Source organism: Alosa sapidissima, chromosome 20 (genome assembly GCF_018492685.1).
Source record: "Alosa sapidissima isolate fAloSap1 chromosome 20, fAloSap1.pri, whole genome shotgun sequence".
NCBI lineage: Eukaryota > Metazoa > Chordata > Actinopteri > Clupeiformes > Clupeidae > Alosa > Alosa sapidissima.
Window position 1 is genome coordinate 8,140,838 of NC_055976.1, and position 26,348 is coordinate 8,167,185.

General features: G+C 40.9%; 1 protein-coding gene and 1 long non-coding RNA gene across 2 annotated transcripts; both read left to right on the plus strand.

Moving 5' to 3' along the window:
* The first annotated feature begins 6,417 nt into the window (after positions 1-6,417).
* On the plus strand, positions 6,418-9,273 carry LOC121694379 (macrophage-expressed gene 1 protein-like). Its single transcript, XM_042074527.1, is given in 3 exon segments — positions 6,418-7,130; positions 7,353-7,383; positions 7,386-9,273. Coding segments are annotated over 3 exon segments (2,091 nt in total). The 5' UTR covers positions 6,418-6,683; the 3' UTR covers positions 8,999-9,273.
* Positions 9,274-19,480: 10,207 nt separating this feature from the next.
* LOC121695065 lies at positions 19,481-20,161 on the plus strand. The gene is made up of 3 exons (XR_006025993.1): positions 19,481-19,592; positions 19,697-19,867; positions 20,007-20,161. It is a non-coding gene; the product is annotated as an uncharacterized LOC121695065 (long non-coding RNA).
* Positions 20,162-26,348: the final 6,187 nt, after the last annotated feature.

Here is a 26,348-nt window from a genome sequence, read left to right on the forward strand (position 1 = left end):
GCTAAAACTGTCTTGTTTGTAGAACTAATTTCTTCCGACACATATCAACTAATTTCTCAACTCACAGGACAAACTGCCATTACTAGTTCTAAATGGATGGTTGCTACGGCCAAAGGCCAGTCGTTAGTTCTATCTCTCCCGTTGTCAAGCGGGCGTATCCCAAGATTCTGATGAACTTTAACTTTGAAACATCGCTATTTTACTCGCTTACTTTTACTTGCTGTCATCCATCTAGCTAAAAGCCACCTCCGTCATATGCTACAATGTTGCAATGTTCTGAACGTCTGCATTTTACAGCTCGGATGCAACGTGACAGTTCATTTAAACTTCACAACGAGTTTGGCGAATTAATATACAAGTGTGATACGGCCAAAAAATGGATCTACTTCATAGGTGTGCAGATAACATACGGTTAATGGTCGTTCTAAATTACGTAGGACAATGGGAAATTCAACCAAGCAGTGGAATAAAATAGAATTAGGGGTTTGCACGGACGTCACGTTCCGGCCGGTAACCATGGTAACCCAGCACGCGGCCATATTGGCGATACTCAGTGAATAAAGTACAATGAAGTATTATGCAGTTTGGATATCTTACGTGATTGTAGCCGTGTCTAAGCAACAGAAAAGCTCATCAAAATGCGTCTAAGATGCAAAGGCATATAGGACAGGACTTGGACCACAAGAAAATGTGCGATATTTCGAGAAATTACGGTTTATTGGCAGCGCAGATCCATATAAGTTGGGTGAGGGAGACGAAGTACCAAGTTCAACCACAAGCGCCCCCCTTCCTCTGATAACTTCTGACATTATTCTCCTTTCTCCCTGGTTTTTTAATAACTTTTGGAAGTCGATACCTACACCAGATGTTTTTCTCAGTCGGACCTATTGGTACAACCTAAAACACGGCAATAATTAACCATTTTCCTTGACGATGTTTGGGATTTACTTCAGTGCCTAATGCTTTCTAATGAGGCGAGTATCTCCAATATGGCAACGTCCTGATCTGATGACACGCCGTGCAAACCCCTAATAGGCACCCCTCATGTCTTTGTAGACATGCTGCTGGTAGATAGTTTGGTAACCTAGCAACAATAAACACTTGACCCGCAGCACTCTGAAAGGAGCGCTGTCCGGAGCTCTGTTCTAGAATCTTTGGCTGTCAGTGCAAAAATAGCGATGTGGACACCGGCTTACGAGTCACTGGCAACAGCAGACAAGGTTACCAAAACGTCTGCCAGTCAAACTGTAATGCATGTCCTTTTTGGAATGTTGCTGGAATGCTAGCTAACTGCAATGGCAGCAATCTTTCAGATCTCAGTTCACTAAAATATGACTTCGCCAGACAAAAGAAATCTGGTAGCCTAGGCTATTACAATAGAATAGGCACCCCTCATGTCTTTGTAGCCTAATTTGCATTCGGTTTGCAGTAGTAGTTTACTATTTAGTCACATAGGACTTGGCTGATTTTTTCCTCGACCACTAGGTCTACACGAACATTGTTGACAGTGTAGGTCCCGCCCCTTCCTTGATTTTAATTGGCTAGCTAGAGAGAAGTGACATTGACAAACCAATCAGGAACTGAGAAATCAAACTCCTTCCGTTTCATGCAAACTCTCTCACACACACTACTATACTCTTTCACATATACTACTATACTCTCTTGCATACACCACTATACTCTCTCACATTCACTACTATACTCTCTTGCATTCACTACTATACCTTCTCGCATACACTACTAAACTCTCTCGCATACACTATTATACTCTCTCGCATACACTACTAAACTCTCTCTCACATACACTACTATACTCTCTCACATACAGTACCAAACTCTCTCACATACACTACTATAGTCTCTCACATATACGACTATACTCTCTCATATACACTACTATAGTCTCCCACATACACTACTATAGTCTCTCACATACACTACTATATTCTCTCACATATACTACTAAACTCTCTCACCTACACTACTATACTCTCTCACATACACTACTATACTCTTTACTCTCTCACATACACTACTATACTCTCTCACATTCACTACTATACTCCTTCACATACATTACTATACTCTCTCACATACACGACTATACCCTCTCATACATACATGTAAAATGACTATAATAGTGAGTGTGCATGAGTATAGTGGTGTATGTGCAAGATTATGATAGTGTGTGTAAGACCAAGTATGAATTAAGTTCTAGACGGCCCCTCATAGTCAAAGACTCGTCATCAATCATGAAACGTCATCAACGCAGCCAGTTAACATGGGAGCCAGTTGCCATGTAACACCGGTATTTCTACTGACATGCTTCCTGGTGACATAAAAACACAAATGGTTTCCCCTTGATATAAATGCTGACATAAGAGACATACTGTAAGCTATGCAAGATGGGTACAAATCCCAGACTGTCCTGGAAAATAAACAAGAACAAGATATAGGATGTATACAGTGACAAATTCAAGGTCTCAAAGTGTTAATGCTTCTTTCAAAAAATCTCACCAGAAGTTGTTATTTAAGGGGTTATTTTAAAAAAATAAATATTCTGGGGGAGCATGCCCCCAGACCCAGACCTCTGTGCTCGAGGTTCATAATTCAAGAACTAAGAGAATCATAAGGCTATGTATCTTGAAGTTCAGTACCGTATGTGATAAACTTGCTGTGCCTAAATATCTCCAACCTTAAGTATGCAGCTAATAAGGAAATATAATTGTTGTTTAAATAAGGCGAACTTCTCCCCACTGTGGAATGCTACAAGTAAGAGAATTCAAACACACTCAACACCTTACCATCTATTGATGTTATTGTGGTTCATTGAGATCTGTATTTTTTTTCTGTTAAAGATTGACATATAGGCAATAGGTCTGGTTGCCTGCAATAGCATGCAAGGTAATGTAGTGTGATCAGAATTTGTGTAGTCAGAGTTAAGAATCTTAAGAATCAACATTTACATTTACGTCATTTAGCTCAGTGGTTCTTAAACTGGCGGTTGCCAAAAATATGGGAGGGGTCACAAAATGATGGTTCTTAAGGTTTTTAGACCAACATGTTAAAAAACTAGGATATTCAGTAGCTTTAGATGTAGGCCTAGGCATCCAATTCACAGTGTTTCCATAATGTTCCTTCGAAAGTAGATGTTTAAACAAACTTAAACCTCTGCCTCTTGCAATGATGAGCTTGAAGATGCTGTACATAAGCTTACCAGTGACAGAACGCTAGCCTTTTTTCGCCACAGGAGCTCCAGTTATACATTGGATGAGTGCTATTTATCCTTTGGAAAATAATAAATCAGATTGTCAAAGGAAGCCATTGACATTATGCCTCTTTGGTGTTGACATAGCCTACCCTTGAGAGAAGACAATTTCCACATCCGCAACATTTCCCAAAGTAAAATCACATTTTGCCAGTTGGAGACAGGGGTCTTGGCCAGTGTTTTTCGGGGGGTCGCCAGACAAAAAGTTTAAGAAAATAGACTGACAGAGCTTTTAATTAATCACATTATAATCAATAGACCAAAATCATATGTGTGTTTTTTTTACAGTTTATCTGTGCTCGAGGTTCATAATTCAAGAACTAAATAAGAGAATCATAAGGCTATGTATCTTGAAGTTACGTGAGAAAACTTGCTGTGCCTACAGTAAATATCTCCAACCTCAAGTATGCAGCTAACAAGGAAATAGAATTGTTATTTAAATAAGGTGAACTTCTCCCCACTGTGGAATGCTACAAGGAAGGGAATTCAAACACACTGACTCAACACCTTACCATCTATTGATGTCATTGTGGTTCATTGAGTTCTGTATTTTTTTCTGTTAAAGATTGACATATAGGCAATAGGACTGATTGCCTTTGTCGGTGTCCTTTTCTCTGTGAACTTGCACAGTTAAACTTGCTCGTTGCTCCTTTACTTGCATACGACTTCACACCAGAGCTGACGCTTCAGCAATAGCCGTCACTGAAATACATGTGAGCTTCGTTGAACACAGCTGTTCTCACATTAGCTGAAGCGAAAAAACATTGTTGCCTATACCAATTACACTTGTGTGTAGTATCTACTGTTTTTCCAGTGTGCCCACACTCCACTCACATCATTAGATATACTTTATGAAAGTATATATATATATATATAACATTGATTGTTATATATATATATAACATTGATTACGTCTTTTAATCATGTGTCGTGAGGCTGCTCAAACTACACAACAAATCGGACAGACCAGATTCAAATCAGTGATATAAGTCAGCACCAATTAGAGGTTCCTTGCATCATTTTGTGCTTTTATGACGCCATCACATAGAGTATTTTGCAGTATTTTTAAAATACAAAAATACACACCAATAAAGTATTTTGATACAAAATACAGAGCCATTTTCTTCAACCGAATAAAATACAAATTACAAAATAATACTTTGTATTTGAAATACATATTTTATACATGTAATACATGTATCAGAAATACTGCCATCCCTGGGAACAGGCAGATTACATATTTATAGTTGGCCATATGATGACATACTTAGGTTAATATTTCACCAGGTCAGAGGGCTAGATGTGGTAAGTAGCAGAAGATTAGTCAATGTCCTAAATTGATGACCCAATGTAAGTTCGGTATGTAAACAAAATTAAGCTAGCTCCAGCATGAGTGATATTTTTCCTGTCACAAGTTCACATCCATTCTAGGCTGTCCATACTTTATTTCAGAGAAATAAACGCTACACACAGTATGTCAGATGTCGCAAGTAGTGTTAATTTCGTCAGACTAGACGAGAGGAAATATGTTCGTCAACGACCTTTTTTTTCATGACTAAGACGAGACGATGACGAGACGGCAGTAATGTCCTGAAACACTGACTAAGACTATCTTAAGATGCATTTATGTTGACGAAAAAAGACGAGACTAAAATGTTTTGCATGAAATAAAAACTAAGATAAAATCTCTCTTCATTTTCGTCTACAGAATGAGAAGACAGAATATCTAGCTGTTACGTTTTCAAAATATTCCGAATGAGTTCATACGCAACAGCTTTCCTGTAGGCTAGTCTACGTCCTGTTGCTGCAACCCTGTACCTAGAAATCTAGACGCGCCCCTAGTGGCAGCAACAGGGCTAGTCTAGCAACTCTCTACCTAAGCTTTATGCCACAATGCTACATACCCAGAAGTTGAATCTTCTCTCATACAAATTAACATCCCCCAGAATGTCCATACGAAAATGTTCATCATGTAATGTCAACTATTTAACTAGTTAGACTGATGATGCAAAGTTTGCTAGCAAGTAAGCTAATATGGAAAGTTCGCTAGCAAGTTAGCTATGCCTAAGATGGAGAGTCTGTTTGGGGAATGTGTTGTGTTTGGGCGCATATCGCCATCTAGCAAGGCGGAGTAAAACATTAATACTTTGGCCTATGACAGTGTTTCTCAAACTTTTTCAGTTTCAGGACCACTTAACTAACCCTAGCTAAAAAAAAAAAGATTAGACCTACTTCAACAGTAGCCTATAATTAGTCTACAATATAGGCCTACTCAATGAACCACCTTGCTTATTGTCTTTGCACTTTGCTTATTGTGTGGATTCATACTGTATGATTTAAACTGGGATATCTTACATAGACAGTGTTGCAGAACTGTTTTTACATACAAGTTGGTTCAATATTGCAAACAACTCATATATATTATATTTTACCACATCTGCTCGCGGACTACTTGCGATAGCTTGCGGACCACCAGTGATCCCCGGACCACACTTTGAGAAACACTGGTCTACAAATATGACAGTGGTCCAGTCAAATCTTTTACTGTCTATGGTCAAATCCCAGCCGAGCTATAACTGTAGCTCGACTTACCTGTGCATGTAAACATACTGACTGACAAAAAAAAAAAAAAAAAAAAAAAGTTTTAATAATTTGTTAAGAAATAATTTGTTATAAAAAAAAAAGACTAAAATGTGTTGACTAAAACTGACTAAGACTAAAATACCTTTAGTTTTCTTTTGACTAAAACTAGACTAAAATGACGAGACTTTTAGTCAACTAAAACTTGACTAACAAAAATTATATTTGAAAGACTAAAAAGGACATTTCGTCGCAAGACTAAGACTAAATTAAAAATAGGTGACAAAATTAACACTAGTCGCAAGAAAAATAAACTATTGAAAAATTCACATTCAGCAATCATCCCTTCATGACCGCTAGCTGCCCATAAGTGGAATTTCTTTGTGAATACAAAAGGTAGGGGTGAGCTACCTCTCTGGCATTTGGTCCTTAGTAAAAATATAATATTCGATTTTTTGCACAACAGCATCTGCTAATCAATTTAAACATAAAAATAAACACAAACAAATGCAACTGCAAAATCCCTGACTGCACCTTTAAGAGCCGTCTGTTTTTTAAAACACCTGTCTTTAGTGTATTATGCTTATTCTACCCCCATACTGCTTCTGGGAGGTCATTACTTTTTGTCACAGCTTCAGATTCATCATTATTTGCCACACTGGATAAATAGAATCCTGTGATTGAATTACGTTTGTATACCTTGTGATTAACAGCCACTCCCCAGGGAGTTACATGGTGGTTGGTGGTTAATACTCAAAAGTGGCACAACTGGTTTTGCCATCCATGATATCACTGGTACTAATATTGTGATCTTCTGTTCACAGCTCAATCAGACATGGGTCTCAGCTTAGGAAGCATTATTTTGCTTTGCTTTTTGTGTCACTGTAATTCTCAGCCTCTCCCTCGGCCAAGCAATGGGTTGCAAGAGTGCTGGAAAACCATGAAGATGCCAGCCCTGGGAGTGTCGCCGGGTGGAGGATGGGACAACCTTCGGAACCTGGACATGGGGCGAGTCATGAACATCACCTATGGACACTGTCACACTACTGAGGATGGGGTCTATCTTGTCCCTGATGAGGTGTTTGTGATCCCCCAGAAGGTGAGCGATGTGGAGATGAATGCTGAGATCCTCTCTTCGTGGTACAACGAGCACAGCTCCACTGCTCGCTCTATCAACGCAGATGCATCTTTCTTGCCCATTCTAAATGCAAAGTTCTCTAGTGATAACAAGCGAGTGAAAAGCCATCAACTGAAGGAAAGATCAGTCACCGCTTGTATAGAAGTGAGTATGAAAGCATGAAAACATATCCCAAAGAATGGACGAACTCGGTACACATGTGTTATTAACCCCTAGGTTCATTTTGCGCTGGCATTGTCCTTTAACAATGTTGATTTATTTAAATTAACCTAGAAAATAATTATGTTCAAAGTCCAAGTTGACAATTTTGACTTGAGATGCCATCACATTGTTGTAAACTTTGATTAACTCTTATTTCCTCTGAAGGTGTGCTATCACCTCTACACAGTTAAGGCGTACATGACTTCACTTTGGACTTTCGTTTTGCCCGCCAGGCACAAGAAATTGCAGATGCCTTGGAAAACAACCAAACCCGTCAAGCCACTTACCTCTCAGAAAAGCTGGTAATGAACTATGGCACTCATGTCATAACAACTGTTGAAGCTGGTGCTTTGCTAATACATGAGGACTACCTCAGAACCTCTTATGTTGAAAAGACTGATAAGTTGTCTGTTTCTTGGTTAGCCAGTGCAAGCTTTTTTGGCAAATTTGATTTAAATTTAAATGCCTTATCCAAACAACCAACTACAGAGGAACGCTGGTATATGGAAAACCTCACATACTCTTTCACCCAGAGCCATGGTGGAGCTTTGTTCTATCCGGGAATCACGCTGCAAAAATGGCAGGAAAGCACCCTTAATAATCTAGTGGCTATTGACCGTGCCGGGGTCCCATTGCATTTTTTTCTGAGCAGAGCATCATTTCCCCACCTCCCAGAGCCAACCGTTAATAAAATGGCAATATTAGTGCGTCAGGCTGTCGAGCGGTATTACAATATCAATAGCCATCCAGGATGTATCAAGCCAGACTCAAAGAATTTTAACTTCCAGGCCAATATAGACGATGGTTCTTGTGAAGGTCCGACAACCAAACATAGTTTTGGAGGAGTTTACCAGCGGTGTACTCAATTCACATCAGATGCAAATGTGATCTGTAAGGACCATGCACAGGTAAATCCAGACACTGGAGATTACTCATGTCGAGCACCATTCAAGTCCATTTTGTTGCAGTCAGAGTTCTTAGAGCAGGGTTACAGTGAATATGAATGCCACGATGAAACATACAGTTGCTGGATTATTTCCAAGTGTTCTAAGAGAGTTTGTAGGAATGGTTATCATGTCAGACGTGCTCGCATTGACACTTTCTGGTGTTACTCTGCTAATGTAACTGTGGAGTTTTCAGGATACCTCTTCGGGGGGCTATATAGCCTTTTAAAACAGAATCCCTTAACCAAATCCAAGGGCTGTCCACCAACATTTTTCCCTCTGAAACTGTTGTCCAGTGGGCTGATGGTGTGTTTGAGTAATGAGTATGAAGGAGGTGCCCGATACTCAGTGCCTTTTGGAGGATTCTTCAGCTGCAAATCTGGCAACCCTCTGACTGAAGGTCTTCAGCGCTGCCCCCCACAGTTCAGCCAGCATCTTGCAGCCATCAGTGATGGATGCCAAGTTCTCTACTGCGTGCAGTCGAATGTCTTCACAGCAGACCATTTGCTGCCCATCAACTTGCCCCCTTTCACAAGACCTCCTCTGGTTAAAATGCTTGGTACGAAAACTATCGCTGTCATGACAGAGGGAGACAATGCCTGGGTCAGAGTAGGAGAGACAAAGGCATGGAGACGAGCCAAGCCTGAGGATCTCAGAAACCTTTCTGAGGACCTGGACCCATCCAACAATATATCAGGGTGGCAGATATTTGGCAGTGTTATGGGTTGCATCGTGTTCGTCTTCATTATTATAGGAATCGTGCTTCTGTTGAAGTGGAGAAACCGAAGGTCTGGGTTTGCAGGGAATGTACGATGTGAAAGATTCAACAACGATGGTCAGACTAGTGATTGTGGGGAAAACTTGTGATGAACAGCGTTATTCAGTGAGCGTGAGGTTGCCTGAATAGCATGCAGAATTTTGAGCCCATTGTGCTGAATTGGATTAGATTGTTCTTTTGACAAAATTTGACTAAATACAATCTTCAACCTTTAACAAAAATATTTCCTTTGGAAGTTTCTTGAATAACTAAGAAAATACCATTATTGCTACAGCATGTTTAAAAGCTGAGGTTGCCGAAACTGTTTTTCTGTGTTTATCACTGTAAGTACACAAAGCTGTTCTCAAATAAAAACCTATGATTTAGATAGATAGATAGATAGATAGATAGATACTTTATTGATCCCCAGGGGAAATTCAAGGTCTCAGCAGCATACATACAACACAAACACATTCTTTAACAGCAGAAAGAGTAATTAAAGTATATAAAATAAAAACACAACTAAGCAGTAAGGACAGTAGAAGATAAAGAATATGCTAAATATACTAAAATACAAATTATACTAACACTTAATACAATATATAAAAATATACTAAAATACAAATTACAAAAATAGAAATTATACTAACTAACACTTCATCAATCAATTCTAAAAACAGTATCCACATAGTGGTGATTAATCAATCAGAGGCGCTTGCAATGATTTCACCTGTGTCTCTGCAATTTTATTTTGGCTTAAATATACAAATAGGGTTGAAACACTGAGGAATGTTGAGGGATTCAGTACTTGCTGTGTATTTGAATACTGCTTTGCTTTATGTATCCACCTATGTTCCTCATTTGCAGACAGAAAGGATTGGATTGAATAAAATGAGCTGAGATACAGGCAGGCAGGGCCTAGCTAATCATCTTTCCCTTCTCTTTCATGTTAGTCATATTTGGTGAAACACAAACGCACACACACACACACCCAAGGGGGAATCAGTGGCTTTCAAAAGCATGGATATGTATAGCTAGTAAGCTATAGCATGCTAAAGGCCAGAGCCGTAGCAACGGGACAGGCAAAGCAGGCAATTGCCAAAGGCCCCGATCTGAAAGGGGCCCCCAGAGAACGGCCGATTATGTACTTAATCCACACAATGACAAATGTGTGCATGACCATTTCAATTCTATGATCGGGCATTTGCAAGAAATTTGGGGGGTGCAAATCACAAATGAGTGGTTATAGCCCATGGGCCAGACCAAATGTCGGTACCACTCAAGGCAAAGGTTACTTATAATTTTTGAAAAGATCCATGTCTGTAGATAACATTATGGTAGCTCATGTTCAGGATATATATCAATGTTTTATATTATTGTGTTTGGTAACATTTTTAAGGGGACACTGAGCTTTCATTCAAGCCCTTTTGTGAATATGTATGGCAAGTACAGTACAGTGGACACTGGAGCTCTTCAAATTTTTAATCACACACACTTTCCTACAATTTCCACCTAATCATATATTTTCTTTTAGTCATGTGGCATCAAGTAACACCAGAGAGACAAAACATAACAACTGGGATACTGACACAACTCTAAGGATTCAGGAAATGTATACTTTGTCCATATTATGTCATTCTGACGGGGTGATTTTCAGCCTTATATTAGAAGGACAGTTTTATCATCTTTATACTTCATCATACTTTCTGGACTCCATCTGGACTCCTTCTGGACACCATCTTTATTCCTTCCAGTGTTGCCAGATGTACGATAATTATCGTATTTGTACGATAATTTTGACCTATGTACAATGTACGATCAATAATAAAAAAAATACCATAATGTACGATAATTTCAGTCGTTCGTCCAAACACACATCCTATCGCTTCTCTCTCTGACCCCGAATCATTTCGCAGGCTCGCCTGCCTGCACGCAAGCACGTATACACACACACACAGACACCACACGGTGTCGCCTGCACATCAACACTACACTACAGTTTTGCCGAAGAAGACAGTTCAGTTTAGATCAGTTTAACAAAACGAAGCAGTAACTTAGAGATCGAATTTGAATCTTTCTAGTGTTAATTGTGCACTTTTTTACCTCTGTATCATAATTTAATTATGGTCTAGTTCAAAATGTGGACTGTCGGCTTATCTTTTGCACTTACAAAAAAAGCAAAAAAAGTTATGCAGCCAGTTAGTGTGAGCATATAACACAACTTGTTTGAATTGGCTGTAAAATTATTTGGAAAATAAAATTGTTGGAAAATAGCTATATTTTATGCGTTTGGTTCATGTACGATTATTTTTCTCAAAAAACGACAATTTTGAGGTTTTGGTACAATACTTCGACATTTCTAATCTGGTAACATTGAATATAGTTAGTTTAGAATTAACATACAGTATGTGTATGTCTATTGTATTTCTCTGTAGACCACACCGACGCAGACCATAGGTACTGTAAACGCCAAATATATATAACTGTTACATACTTGTTTGTGCATAATCGTTTACTAAGGTAAGTAGTAGTAGTTGTTCTGTATTTCTGTTTAGAAAATGTATCAAAAGTACTAACTTCACATTAAATAAACTGTTACTGTACATGTTGAGACATTAGTTAAGATACATTTTGATTTACGGTTTCTGATTATATGTTTCTAGTTTCTGAATGATCATGGCCACCAGTGAGCAAGTAACTGTCTACAACCAAAGCAGCGAAAAATGGAATGCATTATGCATGCTGACAAAATATTTGAATATAAGTTACGAAGTTCGGAGTCAAAGCCCTAACACACACACACGCAAACACACAAATGCACACACAAATCTGACACACAAAAAAGACAATGTTATTAACATGACCAGTCAAAAAACACACGAGTCTCACTACACACCACACACACTCTTTCTCTCTCTGTATCTCACACACAGACACATAACAGTACACAGACACACACAATAACACTTACCTGCCTGTACCTTGTAAACATATAAGATCTGCACACACATATATGTATGCACATGCACTCATGCACATGCACGCACACACACATAGGCAGACACAAAAACGTTCTAATTGATGTCACTAGTCAAAACACACACACACATAAAGAGGCACATCATTGTAACCTACATATTTGGTGAAATGTCACACCCAACAGGAAGTGAGTACGTGTTTCCAATGTATAAAACTTGTAAAAACAAATTGCACACATGAGATATGTGCATTGACACTCGTGAAATTCTGAAAAAATTACCAGGTGTACCTATGTTACCCAGGAGACACACTGTAAAATTACTCTTATGTAAGATCAATACTTTCCAAGATACAGACAGTTTTACAGGGGGAGGGAGGTGTCGATTTTGTTCGGCCTCTTTTTTTTGTCAAAGTTCACAAGCCCACAGCGCAAGAACTAAACCATGTAGGAGGCTCAAAGTTTGCATGCTGGTACATAAACAGGAATAGTATGTAGCAAAAACGTCACGTTTGGTCTGGATAATCCTGCATGGTCATAGCTGTCCCTCAAAGTTGATACAAATTTTATTGGAGTTTAAGGCTGAGCTCTGTTTAGGCCTTCAGAAGACATATTTGTACTCAACATAGGCTCTTGATTTGTTTTCCTTACTGAGATAAGTAGAAACACTCTCACAAAAAACAATGAACAGAAAATAAATTCCTTCAGGGTCTGAACAGCAGACCTTACAAGTCTGAAAAATCATTTTGGTTCTCATTTTCAGAGCACCCAAACACCTTGTGGGAATATGCAAAGATTTTTTTTATATTTCTTTCTTTATTCTCCATGATCCTTTCTTTTTTAAAAAAAAAAAAAACAATTTGACTTGTCCTATGCAAATCTTTCTTTTTCACTTTCCACCCTGAACATGGGCAAAATGCACCATTGAGATCAATATGTTTTGTATAGAGCTACCACAGGTTACTCTATACAACCACAGGTGGCACTGTGGTAACTCAGACGCAGACGCAGATGACGGACGCCCTTCAAAAATATGCACGCCAGGGGGTGTGCCCCAGGGGTGACACCATCATAACCAACATGACAGGCTGATATCGCTGCCAGGTATCGAATGTGCTTTTCCCTGCTCAAAAAGCTCCTGAAGAAACGTCAGGACTTCCACAATGGAGCACTGGAAAGTTACAATGCCCCTAGGTTCACACCACTCCTCGAATATCCCCCATTTCATGTCATAGATCGATCTATTAGATGGGGCTAACATTTGGAGGTAGCCCTACAGAGCTCAGCTTTGCCCTTTCACGGGGAAGGCGTGTAGGTTCCAAACACCTGGGTTTGTGTGTAGGAATTCCCCCTCCAACTGGGACAGGAGGTCTCAGCAGCTGGGGAGGCGCCAGGGTGCTAGCAGTTGAAAAATCTCTGCCGTCCATGGCCTGCTTGGCCACCACGGGCATGGCGCTACTAATATCATTGTGTGTCCCCCCTCCCTCACCAACACGTGGGGGAACAGGTGAACAGGTAAACCCCCCATGCCGATTTATATACGACACCACTGCGGTGTTGTCTGAGCGTATTAGAACATGGTGGTGCAATAGCGTTGGGAGGAATTGCCTCAGCGCTAATAAGACTGCCATCAGCTCCAGAATATTTATGTGGAGCTGACGCTGTTGCGTTGACCAACGCCCGCTCACCACCTGGTCCTCGAGTGTAGCCCCCCACCCCCTCAGTGACGCGTCCATGGTGACCACCTTGCGTGTCACAGCAAGGCCCATGGGAACACCCTGTGTCAACAGCACGGGGTCCCTCCAAACCTTCGGTGGCCGGAGGCATGTCATAACAACCCTCTGAAATGTGGGGCCTTTCTCGCAAATTGTACTCGATAGCCCTGCTCTATAGAATTTACGTGCATATGCCAGGCTGGGAGAAATTGTGCGAGCGCTGGCTGACCTGCATTGTGAGAGCTCGAAATTATTATTGTGCTTATACTCCCCCCGTGTGGTTGCGAGCGGTACTGCGCCTGGTACGTGACAAGAGTGTTCTGATCGGGAGAGAAAATTTTGTTTCCTGAGAGATTCATACAAGCACCCGACTCGCCCAAGAGACTTATAGCCGTGGGGACAGGAGATAATTGTGTATTTTTATCATTTTTTTCCACTGACATAAATTCCCTGCCAATGGGGGGGAACTATGAGGTTGAAATCTAGACCCAGAGGTGAAACCGTGGGAACCAGACAAGTATGAGGCAGAACAGGGTATTACAGTGTTCATTTTAGGACATCCTCAGACTCAGGTGTCAGACTCAGAAAAACATCGGTCATCTTCAGACAAAACTGCCTCAGCGTCAGAAAAACCTCTGTCATCTTCAGACAAAACTGCATCAGCGTCAGAAAAACCTCTGTCATCTTCAGATAAAACTGCCTCAGCGTCAGAAAAACCAGACTCAGGTGTCAGACTCAGAAAAACATCTGTCATCTTCAGATAAAAACTGCCTCAGCTTCAGAAAAACTTCTGTCATCTTCAGACAAAACTGCCTCAGCGTAAGAAAAACCTCTGTCATCCTCAGATAAAACTGCTTCAAACCAAACTGCCTCAGAAAAACATCTCTAAGGAGTCAGGTCTCAGAAAAAACACTGTCAGAAAAAGTGGAGTCAGGTCTCAGAAAAAACACTGTCAGAAAAAGTGGAGTCAGGTCTCAGAAAATCAGGTCTTGTCGTGACTTTTATTGACATATATCCTTTAGTTTATATATATTTTATGTAGTATCTTTATTCTGTGTAATATCATTGTTTTGTGAAACTGAAGTCTGTAGTATGTTCAGTGTGGGAAAGGAAGACTGGTTTAAGTGAAAGAGCAGGCCTGGCAGAAAATGGCATAGATAAGGTTTGGTGCCAGGAAATGTAAGCAAAACCTAAAGAATGGCACAACCTAAAGAATGTAGGAATAACAGGATGAGAGGGCAAAGGTGAAGTACCATATATTACTTGGTCAGTTATCTGTAAACATAGAGGGTCTTGTCTGGGATGACTTGAAGGGGTATAAAGGCTGGACAACAGCCAGAGGATGTTATCTTACTTTGCTTTCACTTACTTGCTTGCTTCACTAATGCTCCGGAGTGCATTAAAGCCATCATCTGCAGTATACATCCACTGTGTGCGGACTTCTTTTGAGTTTGTATTATTTAATGTGGATTTGACACCACAGTCTCAGAAAAACCGCTGTCAGAAAAAACAGAGTCAGACGAAAAAGTCTCAAATGAAAAGTTATTGTGGGGACAGAAGAAGACGACGGATACAGAACGGTGAGTTTATTATTATGCTTAATACATTCATTCTGTCACTGGCATGTTACATTTGGTGCTTGGTTAGATTTAGAAATTATAAGTAAAGGTAGAAAGTGATCCAATGGTATACACATTGTAGGAAATCCATGTATGTAACTTAGCTAACCTCACTTCGCTAGTAACATTAGCAGCTGCTGTAAGGCACATACCGGAGTAAGCTACGTACTACATACAGCAAAATAATTTGTTTTTCGTAGGATTACGGTACATTCAATGAGCTAGGGAAAAGTGGGTTAAACATTTTTCCACCACGAAAGTCCAGAACGACACCTGGACCATTATTTCTTACTTTTGCTAACCGTTTCCCAGTTGTACACTACCTACCAGTAAGAAACCTGCATCATTATCATCACATCATTATTCCCAAACCCCCATAAAGACAAATGTGCTATGCCATGATGTAATACCAGACCTGACTCCACTTTTTCTGACAGCATTTTTTCTGAGACCTGATTCCTTAGAGATGTTTTTCTGAGGCAGTTTGGTTTGAAGCAGTTTTATCTGAGGATGACAGTGGTTTTTCTGACGCTGAGGCAGTTTTGTCTGAAGATGACAGAGGTTTTTCTGACGCTGAGGCAGTTTTGTCTGAAGATGACCAATGTTTTTCTGAGTCTGACACCTGAGTCTGAGGATGTCCTAAAATGAACACCGTATCGTATCTTTGTCAGTAACAAGTAAAAATACTTGTGTGACCAACATTGTGAGCGAACATCCCCAGAGCCGTGCTGCAGGATAGCGCTGTGTTTGGGCCACATCTGCCTCCAAGTGCCACGCATCACCGCGGGTTGAGCTGAGCGAGCCGTCGCGGTCTGGATCCACCTGTTGCTTGGCCATTGCCGCGCCTGCCTCGTCGCCACAGCATGTGGAGAAGGGCTGGCACCAGGGCTTGAAAACGAAATTATTTTTCAAACGTTCCGTTCCGAACGGTTCAGGTAGGCCTATGTTTAACGTTTTCGTTCTTGCATGCGTTCCGCCACAAACATATCGGTCCTGAACCGGTTCGGAACGCAAAATATCGTTCGTTCTTAAAGTTCCGGCAGTGTTTGGCGGGCCTATCAAGTCTATTTTTGTGGACTTTACCTTAGATGAGACGTAGGGGAGAGCCGGGACGATTGAAACACGGGACGAATGAAACAATCCAGTTTTCTCCGAGTGTGATGATGATAGACAGACGTCCTTCGGTCAAAACATAGAGCATGTTAACCTCCTTCTATCAGCCAAATATCTTCCTGCTATGTCATTTTATCACGGAGTGATAAACGAGTTTTGATGCGCAAAAGTAAACTTCATTAGTGGTTACATTTTTTCGATTATCAATGAGTGTTTTTCATTTAAAGGTTTGACGTAATGCTTATTCAGTAGACCATTTAGTGTTCTCCACAATCCCAGACTTTCATATCGCATGCTTGTTTACATGGAAAGCAAATCAAGCTGTAGTGACATATGTCTGTGTCGGGACGATTGAAACACGTGTTTCAATCGTCCCGACCAGGCTGTAACTCCATGTATTTTAATTAAATGCACAAATAGGTGTGTTTAAACAATTATTTATGGAGGTAAGACATAGAAAAACAGTTTTAGGAAGATGAAAATACATTTGGGCCCACCAGATAGGGGGTTGAGTTTCCCCATGTTATCCTATGGAGACTGACGGCCGGTGGGTCGTTAAGCCTACTTATTTGGATGTGCATTGGCCTAACCCACCTAAAAACCTAGTGAAACGATATTTTCAACAATATAAACATGATATAAATGGGAAAGCTTACCGTTCTAGCTATAAACATGGCAGAATCATCCACTTCTATTAGATATTAGATATTTCAAAAACCGCTGCATACACGCTTCATGATGATGGCAATGAGTTGTTAACAGACATGCACAAAGACGTATAGCCCTGCAACAATATATCTAAAATAAAAACTTTTGGGAGTACCATTCATGATAACGGTTTTGTTCAAAGCTGAAAATGCATCTGTATTTGACAGAGGACAGATGTAGGTTAGGTTAGATGTAGGTGACCAAATATTAGCTTTCTGTGTGGTACGATCGCTATGTAAATTACGTTTAATTGAAAAGTGTTTCAACTGTCCCGGCTCTCCCCTACTCATTATTTCCCCTTGATTTAGCCTACCGTAGCTATGCCCAAAAATAATAAATCACAGGCAGCATCCAAAAACATTCAGATGGGCTATCCATCCCATAGCCAGACTTACTGTAGGCCTAACCTATGCCTATAAATAATTTCTTATCAAAAATATTTCTGGATACGTGCTAAACTCCTTACCTGATTGTAGCCTAAGTTTTATCCATATGGAGATCTTCAAAGGCTTGCGCTATAATTCCAACCCTGTTTATAAACGAACCTGTCTGTTGCTGACAAGGCCTATCTCATATTTCCCGTTTAACTCTTCTACATAGAATAGGCTACAATTGCGCAAACATTTCAAATCCAGACTTTAAAAACAACAAGGCGTGGACAGGCAAAATAGGCTATTACGCATAGGCTACAAACAATTTCCAAATCAGTTTCAGTAGCCTACGCTACGAGCTGGCCTAAGATCCGAAGTGGCAGACGGATAGGTTACATTACAACAGCAAGACAAAATATACACATTTGGACCAAAGGTCCATTTATTCTTTTTTTTTTTTTTTTTCAAACTGCAGAAATCAAATTATTAGGCTGTTCGCCTACAGTAGTTGGCTACATAGCGGCTTGTTAGCTCACATTAACAGTGTAGATGCGGGCTTGTTTTTCGCACAACCGGAAATAGTCTCCCTGACATAGGATATGCTTTTGTGAAATTTTATAAAATATATAGAGAACAAAAAAAAAAAACGTTATTAACCGGTTTTGTGGATTTCAGAATAACGTTTCTGTTCCGGAACAGTTGAAGATCATTTTGTTTTCGTTTCCGTTTCTGCTCCTCGTAAAATTCCGTAAAATTCCGTTCGTTTTCGGTTTTCGTTTTCGTTCCTTGAACCGGTTCGGAGCCCTGGCTGGCACGTTGCGCAGAAAGGGTAGACGATGGGGGAGCCATTCTCCGAGGCAGGAGAAAGCTGAAGGCTTCGTTCTCCTTCTTCTTCAACTCCTCGAGACTGCATTGCCTCGAGTGTGAGACTGCATTGCCTGCACAGCCGAGCCGGAAAACCGTGTTCGGGTCGACCGGAGCATCTAAGAAGACGATCATTGTCAGGGATTTTCAACAGGTTTAACCAAAGATGTCTCTGGCCTACAGCCATCAATTCCATGGCCCTGCCAGTCGCCTGGTTAGTGCAGCGAGTGGACCTCATCACGAAGTCCATCGCGGTGCGAATCTCTGTTCACAACTCCTTCACCGGCTTCCCCTCTTCGATAGCAGCACCGACCTCCAGCTGCAGCTCCACCACGTAAGCGAGAAGCAGTGAGATAGAGTTCTGGGCTAGGGCAGCCTATCCAAAGACTTTGAAGCTCTTCTCCAGTAGCTGAGAGGTGAACTTCGGCTGTTTGTGAGGCAGCTGTGTAGGCGCCGCTGCACTGCCTTAGGGGAAATCCAAACAGTCCTGGAAGAAGGGTGCGGAGGGAGTCAAACGCTTTAACCACTGAGCCGAAAATGCACTTCTATAAATTTGAGAATATTTCAAATGTTTTACCAAAACGTGTTTCAGGAACAAAACAAAACATCTCCCAGGAATCTCCCCTGAAAGTCTGGCGAGACACACGTCGTCAGCAAGAATATGAACAGTCCTTGTCTACTGACAAAGAAAAGGTATAATGTATGTGGGTTTTGACACATTTGATCAATTGTGTATTGAGTATCTGCCAGCCCATAACCCCCCCCCCCCCCCCCCCCCCCTATTTGGATCCTGGAAAATGTCGAGTATACCCCAAAGTTATCTTGATTTTGAAGTTATTTCATGCTTAGAACTTTTGGGCCTATACCGTGTGTCCAGCTTGGTCCAACCTGGCTTGGATCAATTGCATTGATTACGATGAAATGGCATTAATTGCCTCGTTTAAACATCTAATTACAGGATGATCTGCAGAAGGAACTCCTTGATAAAGAAGAAAGACGCAGGAGGGGTATATGTCAGATTCGCAACTCTGAATGCTTTGGGATCCAAGAGGTGAAAGTGACGGAACTCTATTGTTCTTGCAATAACTTTTGAACAATATAGGGCCAAGAAGCCAAAAGCAGTAGTTATTCCATTGAAGCAACTAAACTTTTGCCATTTCTATGATTCACATTGCATTGCTAATGTAATGGGGGATTCTTTTTCCATCCAGGCCATACATAATAGGCAGATAAGGATGGCACAAAAACCTGAGGCTGGTTTTGGTGTGCCCTTGCGATTTAAGTACCCAAGTGGATGTATAAGAACAAGACGATTCCAGCTATCTGATTCCATCCAGGTTAAGTTCTGACTATTTTATCGTCACTGTGATACAGGCTGTGAATGTAATGCAGTATGTCCCTAGTTTAAACAGGTTTAATTCCTTTTAATGTTATTTTTTAGGTTTTGTTTGACTTTGTTGGAGGGAATGAGGATGCCACTGAAAATGTTCATGTACAAGACGCCTTGTCGCTGAACAGACTAAAAAGCATTATGGATGGAACCCTAATGGAGAATGGCATCACACGATCATGCACATTGTATGTGCACTGGATTCATTCAGATGACCCTGAGGTGAGACATGATGTTCAGACATTCAGTATATTGCTGACAACTTGGGAGTCAGTAACTCTGAGTTCATCTGTTAACATGTGAGTAACCTTAAGATGCCAACACAAATATTAAGCTAATTGATAAAACTGACTGATTGCAGTTTGTACCATTGGATTTCACACCACCACCTTTGTCCCCATCACCACCACCTGTGTCCTGTTCCCCACAACTTGTGTCCTCACCTGGCCATGATGGGTACTTACTTCAAGAGAGGCATGTTTTCATATTGTGTGGTGGGAGTATAATATGCTTTACACTACTTGTTTTTTCTTGTGCCTTTAAGCCTAATGTACTGTATGTCTTTTTTAGTTGTTTTTTTGTTTTGTTTTTGTCTCCACACAGGATCAACTTGGGCACCATCCTGAACTCGCTTAAGGAGAAAGCTGACTTTAGTTCAGCCCCAACGAGTAACCAAATCAATATCTGTAGGGACTATACAGGAAATGTGTACAACCTTTTGAAAAGTTCACTACAAGCTTTCAGATGCCGGTGTTTCAACCCACTGGCCAGGCTTGATGTCGTTTTTGTGGATGGGGAGGACAACGCTGAAGGTGCAGTGGATGGTGGTGGACCCACCAGAGAATTCCTACGTATTCTTATGAAGTGAATTCACCAGTCCTGCATATTTGAGGGACCTGAAACAGAAAAGTGTCTCACCCGATTACTATGTTCACTATTAAAACTTCCAAATAAGCCTGGGCTGTATGGACACCTTTTTGACCATCTTGTATCAATTAGCAGTGGTGTTCCAGCATAGCATGCAGAACTAGTAACAGTTCTGTAAAATATTCCTCAGTAATAAATATAAAAAATGTGTTTTATACTATTAGTAAGCAAGCACAATAATGAACTTCACTTCACATGGTCATGGTAGTTAGTGGATGCATAGTGGACTTTACAGCTTGGTATTTTCTATTTTCAGCCCTGGAAAAAAAACATACCAACAGATAGCACGGATGATTTCTGTGTGTGTTATTCATGGAGGCGTGGCACCAGGTTTTTTCTCTGACAGTATGGGCACCCCCCCCCCCGGCGACACTGGAGGAAGTGAGCAACGTGTCGTTCAAGGAGAAGCTTTTGAAGGTGAGTTCTATTGAAGTATACCAGTTGAAGTACTTGTTCTATTGAAGTTCTATTGAAGTACTTGCTGGTACCATGTTTAGTGCACATAGGCAATACTTTCCTTATTTAATATGACATTCCATCTTAGATCAAAGACGCAATAACTGTCCAAGAGACAAAAGCAGCAGTAGAAGAGGCAGAGGACTGTCTCACTATTGTGGGAGCATGCAGAAGAGAGATGCCCTGGTTAAGGCTGCCATTGACTACTTCGTCGAGGACAGACTACATGTTGCATTGCAACAGTGAGTATCTGTGTTAACTTGTCGTTATTAGATAAAGAGTTATTCCTTATCCTTCCCCTGTGAATTTCTGTGAAGGCTCATTAAGTGTGTGTGTTTGGAGGCAATGAGAGAACACACAGATCTATTCTATAACATGTTTGTAGAAAATCCAAGTCTTTTGAAGGCTGCTGACCTATCGACACTGTTTAAAATCCAATACTCGCCACCAGGGACCTGGGCACGAGAGTTAGAAACTCAAAACATATACTATTGGAGAGATTTGCTAATTGACATTGAATGTAAACCCTTGACAATTGGGGATCCCCTTGGGGATCAATAGAGTATCTATCTATTTATCTATCTATCTATCTGAAAACCATTGAAATAAGTGAGGAGAAGTGTAGGAGTTAATGTGTCAACTTTTATTCATTATTTTATTGCAGAAGGAGAATGTGCCCCATTGACACTTAAGAAGGTTATGGTATTCGTCTCAGGCTCATCAGTCATCCCACCAAATGGCTTTCTCCTCCAGCCAACCATAGAATTCCTTCAGCCTGAAGCCAACACTTTTCCAGAGGCCAATACCTGCAGTATCATTCTAAAATTGCCAATTCACAAAGACTATGAGTCTTTTAAGATGCAAATGGCCAATAAAATCTTGTGGGCACCTATTTTTGGCACAGCGTAAAAAGGATTTAATGAACCAATGCTAATTTATTTGTTAACACTGTTGTGAGTTGTATTTATTTATTTATTTATTTTGTTCACTCATTTAATGTACTGTTATTAAATGATTAGCCTTTTCATTAATCTGATACAGTCTTTTTACAGGTATTATCTCTGGAAAAGGCACAGATGGGTTTGGTAGTTTTGCCTGTTCCATTGTCGTCAAAGGACGAGGCAGCTCCAATTCAGGAACATAAACTCCAGTTGTTATAGATCTCTGTGGTTGGCTCCAGTCGAATCTGCCTTTGCCACCAAATACATCCCGCCACAGCTGTTCAATTCTAAAAAAACAAAACAAAACATAGATAGATAGATAGATAGATAGATAGATAGATAGATAGATAGATAGATACTTTATTGATCCCTAGGGGAAATTCAAGATCACAGTAGCATACAGACATACACACACACATTCACTAACAGCAGAAAGAGTAATTAAAAGTATATAATATCAAAAAACACAACTAAGCAATAAGGACTGTAGAAGATAAAGAATATACTAAATATACTAAAATACAAATTATACTAAATAAAACTTAATCTAAATCAACTCTAAAAAACAGTATCCACATAGTGGGTGATTAATTAATCAGGTGCGCTTGCAATGACTGAAGCAGGGACTGAGCCTGTGGTCCTCTGTGCATAAGGTAAGGTGCTCTTTGTGAATGAGTGTCATGGTGATGGTTCAAATGAGTATTTCAAACAGTCCAACAGTGCAAGAATAAAGTCTATATATCTATGTATAAATAACTATATTAAGAAAGGTATAAGTGTGGTCACAGTTCGGCTGTGGCATGGAGGGAGGGGTTGTACATATGTGCTAATAAAGCACGCAAACAGTGAGGCAGAAGACAACGGTAAAGCGGCTAGTGGACAGACAGTTCAAGACATGGAGGTGGTGAAGAGGCAGACAGACTATGCGGAGAAGTCTATTTCTCCTCTTCCCTTAAGTGATGCATTGAACAGTTCAATGGCCCTGGGAATGAATGACTTCCTCAGTCTGTCTGTTGTGCAAGGCAGTGAGCGAAGTCTCCAGCTGATCAGGCTCTTCTGCTTAACAATAGTGCTGTGGAGTGGATGACACTCATTGTCCAAGATGTTGATCAGTTTGTTCAGGGTCCTTTTATCAGATATTGAAGTGATGCACTCCAGTTCAGCTCCCACTACAGAGCCAACTTTCCTTACCAGCCTGTCAAGTCGCCCCGCATCCTTCTTCTTTGTGCTTCCTCCCTAACATACCACTGCATAAAAGAGGACGCTGGCAACAACAGACTGGTAGAACATCCTGAGAAGCTTTCTGTACACATTGAAGGAGCACAGCCTCCTCAGGAAGTACAGCCTGCTTTGCCCTTTCTTGTAGAGTGCGTCAGTGTTGGCTGACCAGTCCAGTTTATTGTCCAAGTGGAGACCCAGGTACTTGTAGGTGCTTACCACCTCGACATTGACCCCATCAATGGAGATTGGTAGCAGAGTGGGCTTAGACCTGCGGAAATCCACCACCATCTCCTTGGTCTTTTGAAGTGTTGAGTTGGAGATGATTGAGTTTGCACCATTGCACAAAGTCCTCCTCCAGGCTCCTATACTCCTGCTCCTGCCCGTTCCTGATACACCCCACAATTGCAATATCGTCAGAAAACATCTGCATGTGGCATGACTCATGCAGTGTTGTAGCAGAAGTCAGATGTGTACAAGGTGAACAGGACTGGAGAGAGCACAGTTCCCTGTGGCGCTCCGGTACTGCTGATCACAGTGTCAGAGACAGTTCTTCAGTCTGATGAACTGTGGTCGCTCCGTCAGATAATCTGTGATCCAGGTTACCAGGTGAGCGTCCACACCCATCTGCAAGAGCTTGTCTCCCAGTCTGAGGGGATGAATGGTGTTAAAAGCACTTGAGAAATCAAAGAACATGATTCTCACAGCACTTTTCCCCTTGTCCAGGTGAGAATGTGTCCTGTGTAGAAGATAAGTGATGCCATCGTCCACGCCCACTTTCTCCTGGTATGCAAACTGTAACGGGTCTAGGGCATGGCATACCTGGGGTCTAATAGCATACCTAAGACGAATCGCTCCATTGGTGTCGATTTTGTTCGGCCTCTTTTTTTTGTCAAAGTTCACAAGCCCACAACGCAAGAACTAAACCATGTAGGAGGCTCAAATTTTGCATGCTGGTACATAAATAGGAATAGTATGTAGCAAAATTGTCACGTTTGGTCTAGATAATCCTGCATGGTCATAGCTGTCCCTCAAAGTTGATACAAATTTTATTGGAGTTTTTGGCTGGGCTCTGTTTAAACCTTCAGAAGACATATTTGTACTCAACATAGGCTCTTGATTTATTTTCCTTACTGAGATAAGTAGAAACACTCTCACAAAAAGCAATGAACAGAAAATAAATCCCTTCAGGGTCTGAACAGCAGACTGGTTATCATTTTCAGAGCACCCAAACACCTTGTGGGAATATACAAAGATTTTTTAAATATGATTTTCTTTATTCTCCATGATCCCTTCTTTTTGAAAACACTAATTTGACTTGTCTTACGCAAATCTTTCTTTTTTATTTTCCACCCTGAACATGGGCAAAATGCCCCATTGACATCAATATGTTTTATGTAGAGTCACCACACTGCCACCTGTGGTTGTATAGAGTTACCTGTGGCAGAGTCCTGCACGGGTCCAATTTTTTAAATCCGCACCCACCCGTACCCGTCATGTTTAAAACCGCATCCGACCCGTTTTCCGACACCAGAGCTAGTTAAAATCCGTACCCGACCCGACCCGCATTAAATAAAACTGACACCCGACCCGTACCCGAGTTTAACAGACACGTTTAAGCAACTAATAACACAACCATTAACATTGCAGATCCAACTTCAGCTGAAGTTGACAGGCATATCCTACATGATGTATTGTGGTAGCCTGCGCTACTTTTCAACACCCGAGTGATAACATTTGACCACTTTTCAAGCAGATGCGTCTACAAGGCTATCGCCACGCAAATGCCTAATTTAGAATTCAAACACGGCTAGCCTACATTAAATGAAAGAATGATTCGGTCATAACCTACACCGGATTATGCATTAGCCTGTGAAACTTTATGGAAATATGCATAAGATGTGTGACACTATAGGAGAAATCTCGCTCGCTTGCAGGGATGTCAATCTCACAATCTAGGCAATATTGGGAATTAAGCGAGCATGCTCTCTCCACCATAACATGTCAAAAGAGTCATCTTTAGGCGTTTTTAATCAATGTGCAGCCACTTTGTTCTGAAAGACTGCAGGCAGATCCCGCGCATGTGATTTTTAAAAGTGAAAGTATAGGAGCCTGTTTTGGGAAGGCACATACGAAACGTGCATTTCAAATGCTTTTATCAACTTGAATTGCAGGCATATTATTTAGGATGTGTTACTATGTAGAAAATATTGTTACGTATGCACGTGATGTTTATGAAAGGCCATTTCCGACTTAGACCCGTGTCACCCCCGTGTCCGACCCGACCCGACCCGCATCCGACACAGTAGAATATTTTTCACCCGTTTCATCAAAATGTGCGGGTCACCCATCGGGTACCCGCGGGTACCCGAACCCGTGCAGGACTCTGACCTGTGGTAGCTCTATACAAAACATATTGATGTCAATGGTGCATTTTGCCCATGTTCAGGGTGGAAAGCATTCAGGGAGGGAGTGACAAAACTGTAACTAACAAACTAGATCCTAATAGAAAGCTGGGACCCACTACACAGTAGCTTAAGGTGTGTTGCTAAAGCAGCCATAATGAAATGAAGGTGTCATTGTTTGGATACTTCACACACACATGCTTTTTAATTTCACAGACTACAACTACCAAGCTGGAATCAAAGCACATCGATTCCCCTCTCACACCCTGCACGCACTTAAAACAAATAAACAGGCGTCTCAGTCTCACGCACTTATAGGCAAAACTGTATCAGACCAGTGTAACGTTGGTAAATCTTCCATTGCACAGAATGATTTTTGTAGCACGTGCAACAAATGACAGTAGAAAGATACAATTACAGTGCTGCTATACATTTGCTTGGTATAACTGCATTTATAGTTTTCTACAAATGCAATCAATCAAATTGGCCTCCATCACAACCAACTCTAATGGTAACATTACCTAGGTCCTTATTGATATTATAAGATTAACGTACCTGCAGTAAAAACCAAGCATGTCCGATAAACATCCTCGGATTTATTTTGGCTTCAAGAAGAAATGGGAATTACATTTCATGTGAACATCGTCCTACCCTTATTAGACGTTCTCTGCGGTAAACTACAGTCCTTGTAGGAAGCGTCCATTGTTTTTCCAACCCACTTTTAACTTCCAACAAAATTAGGCTACGTCTCACTGC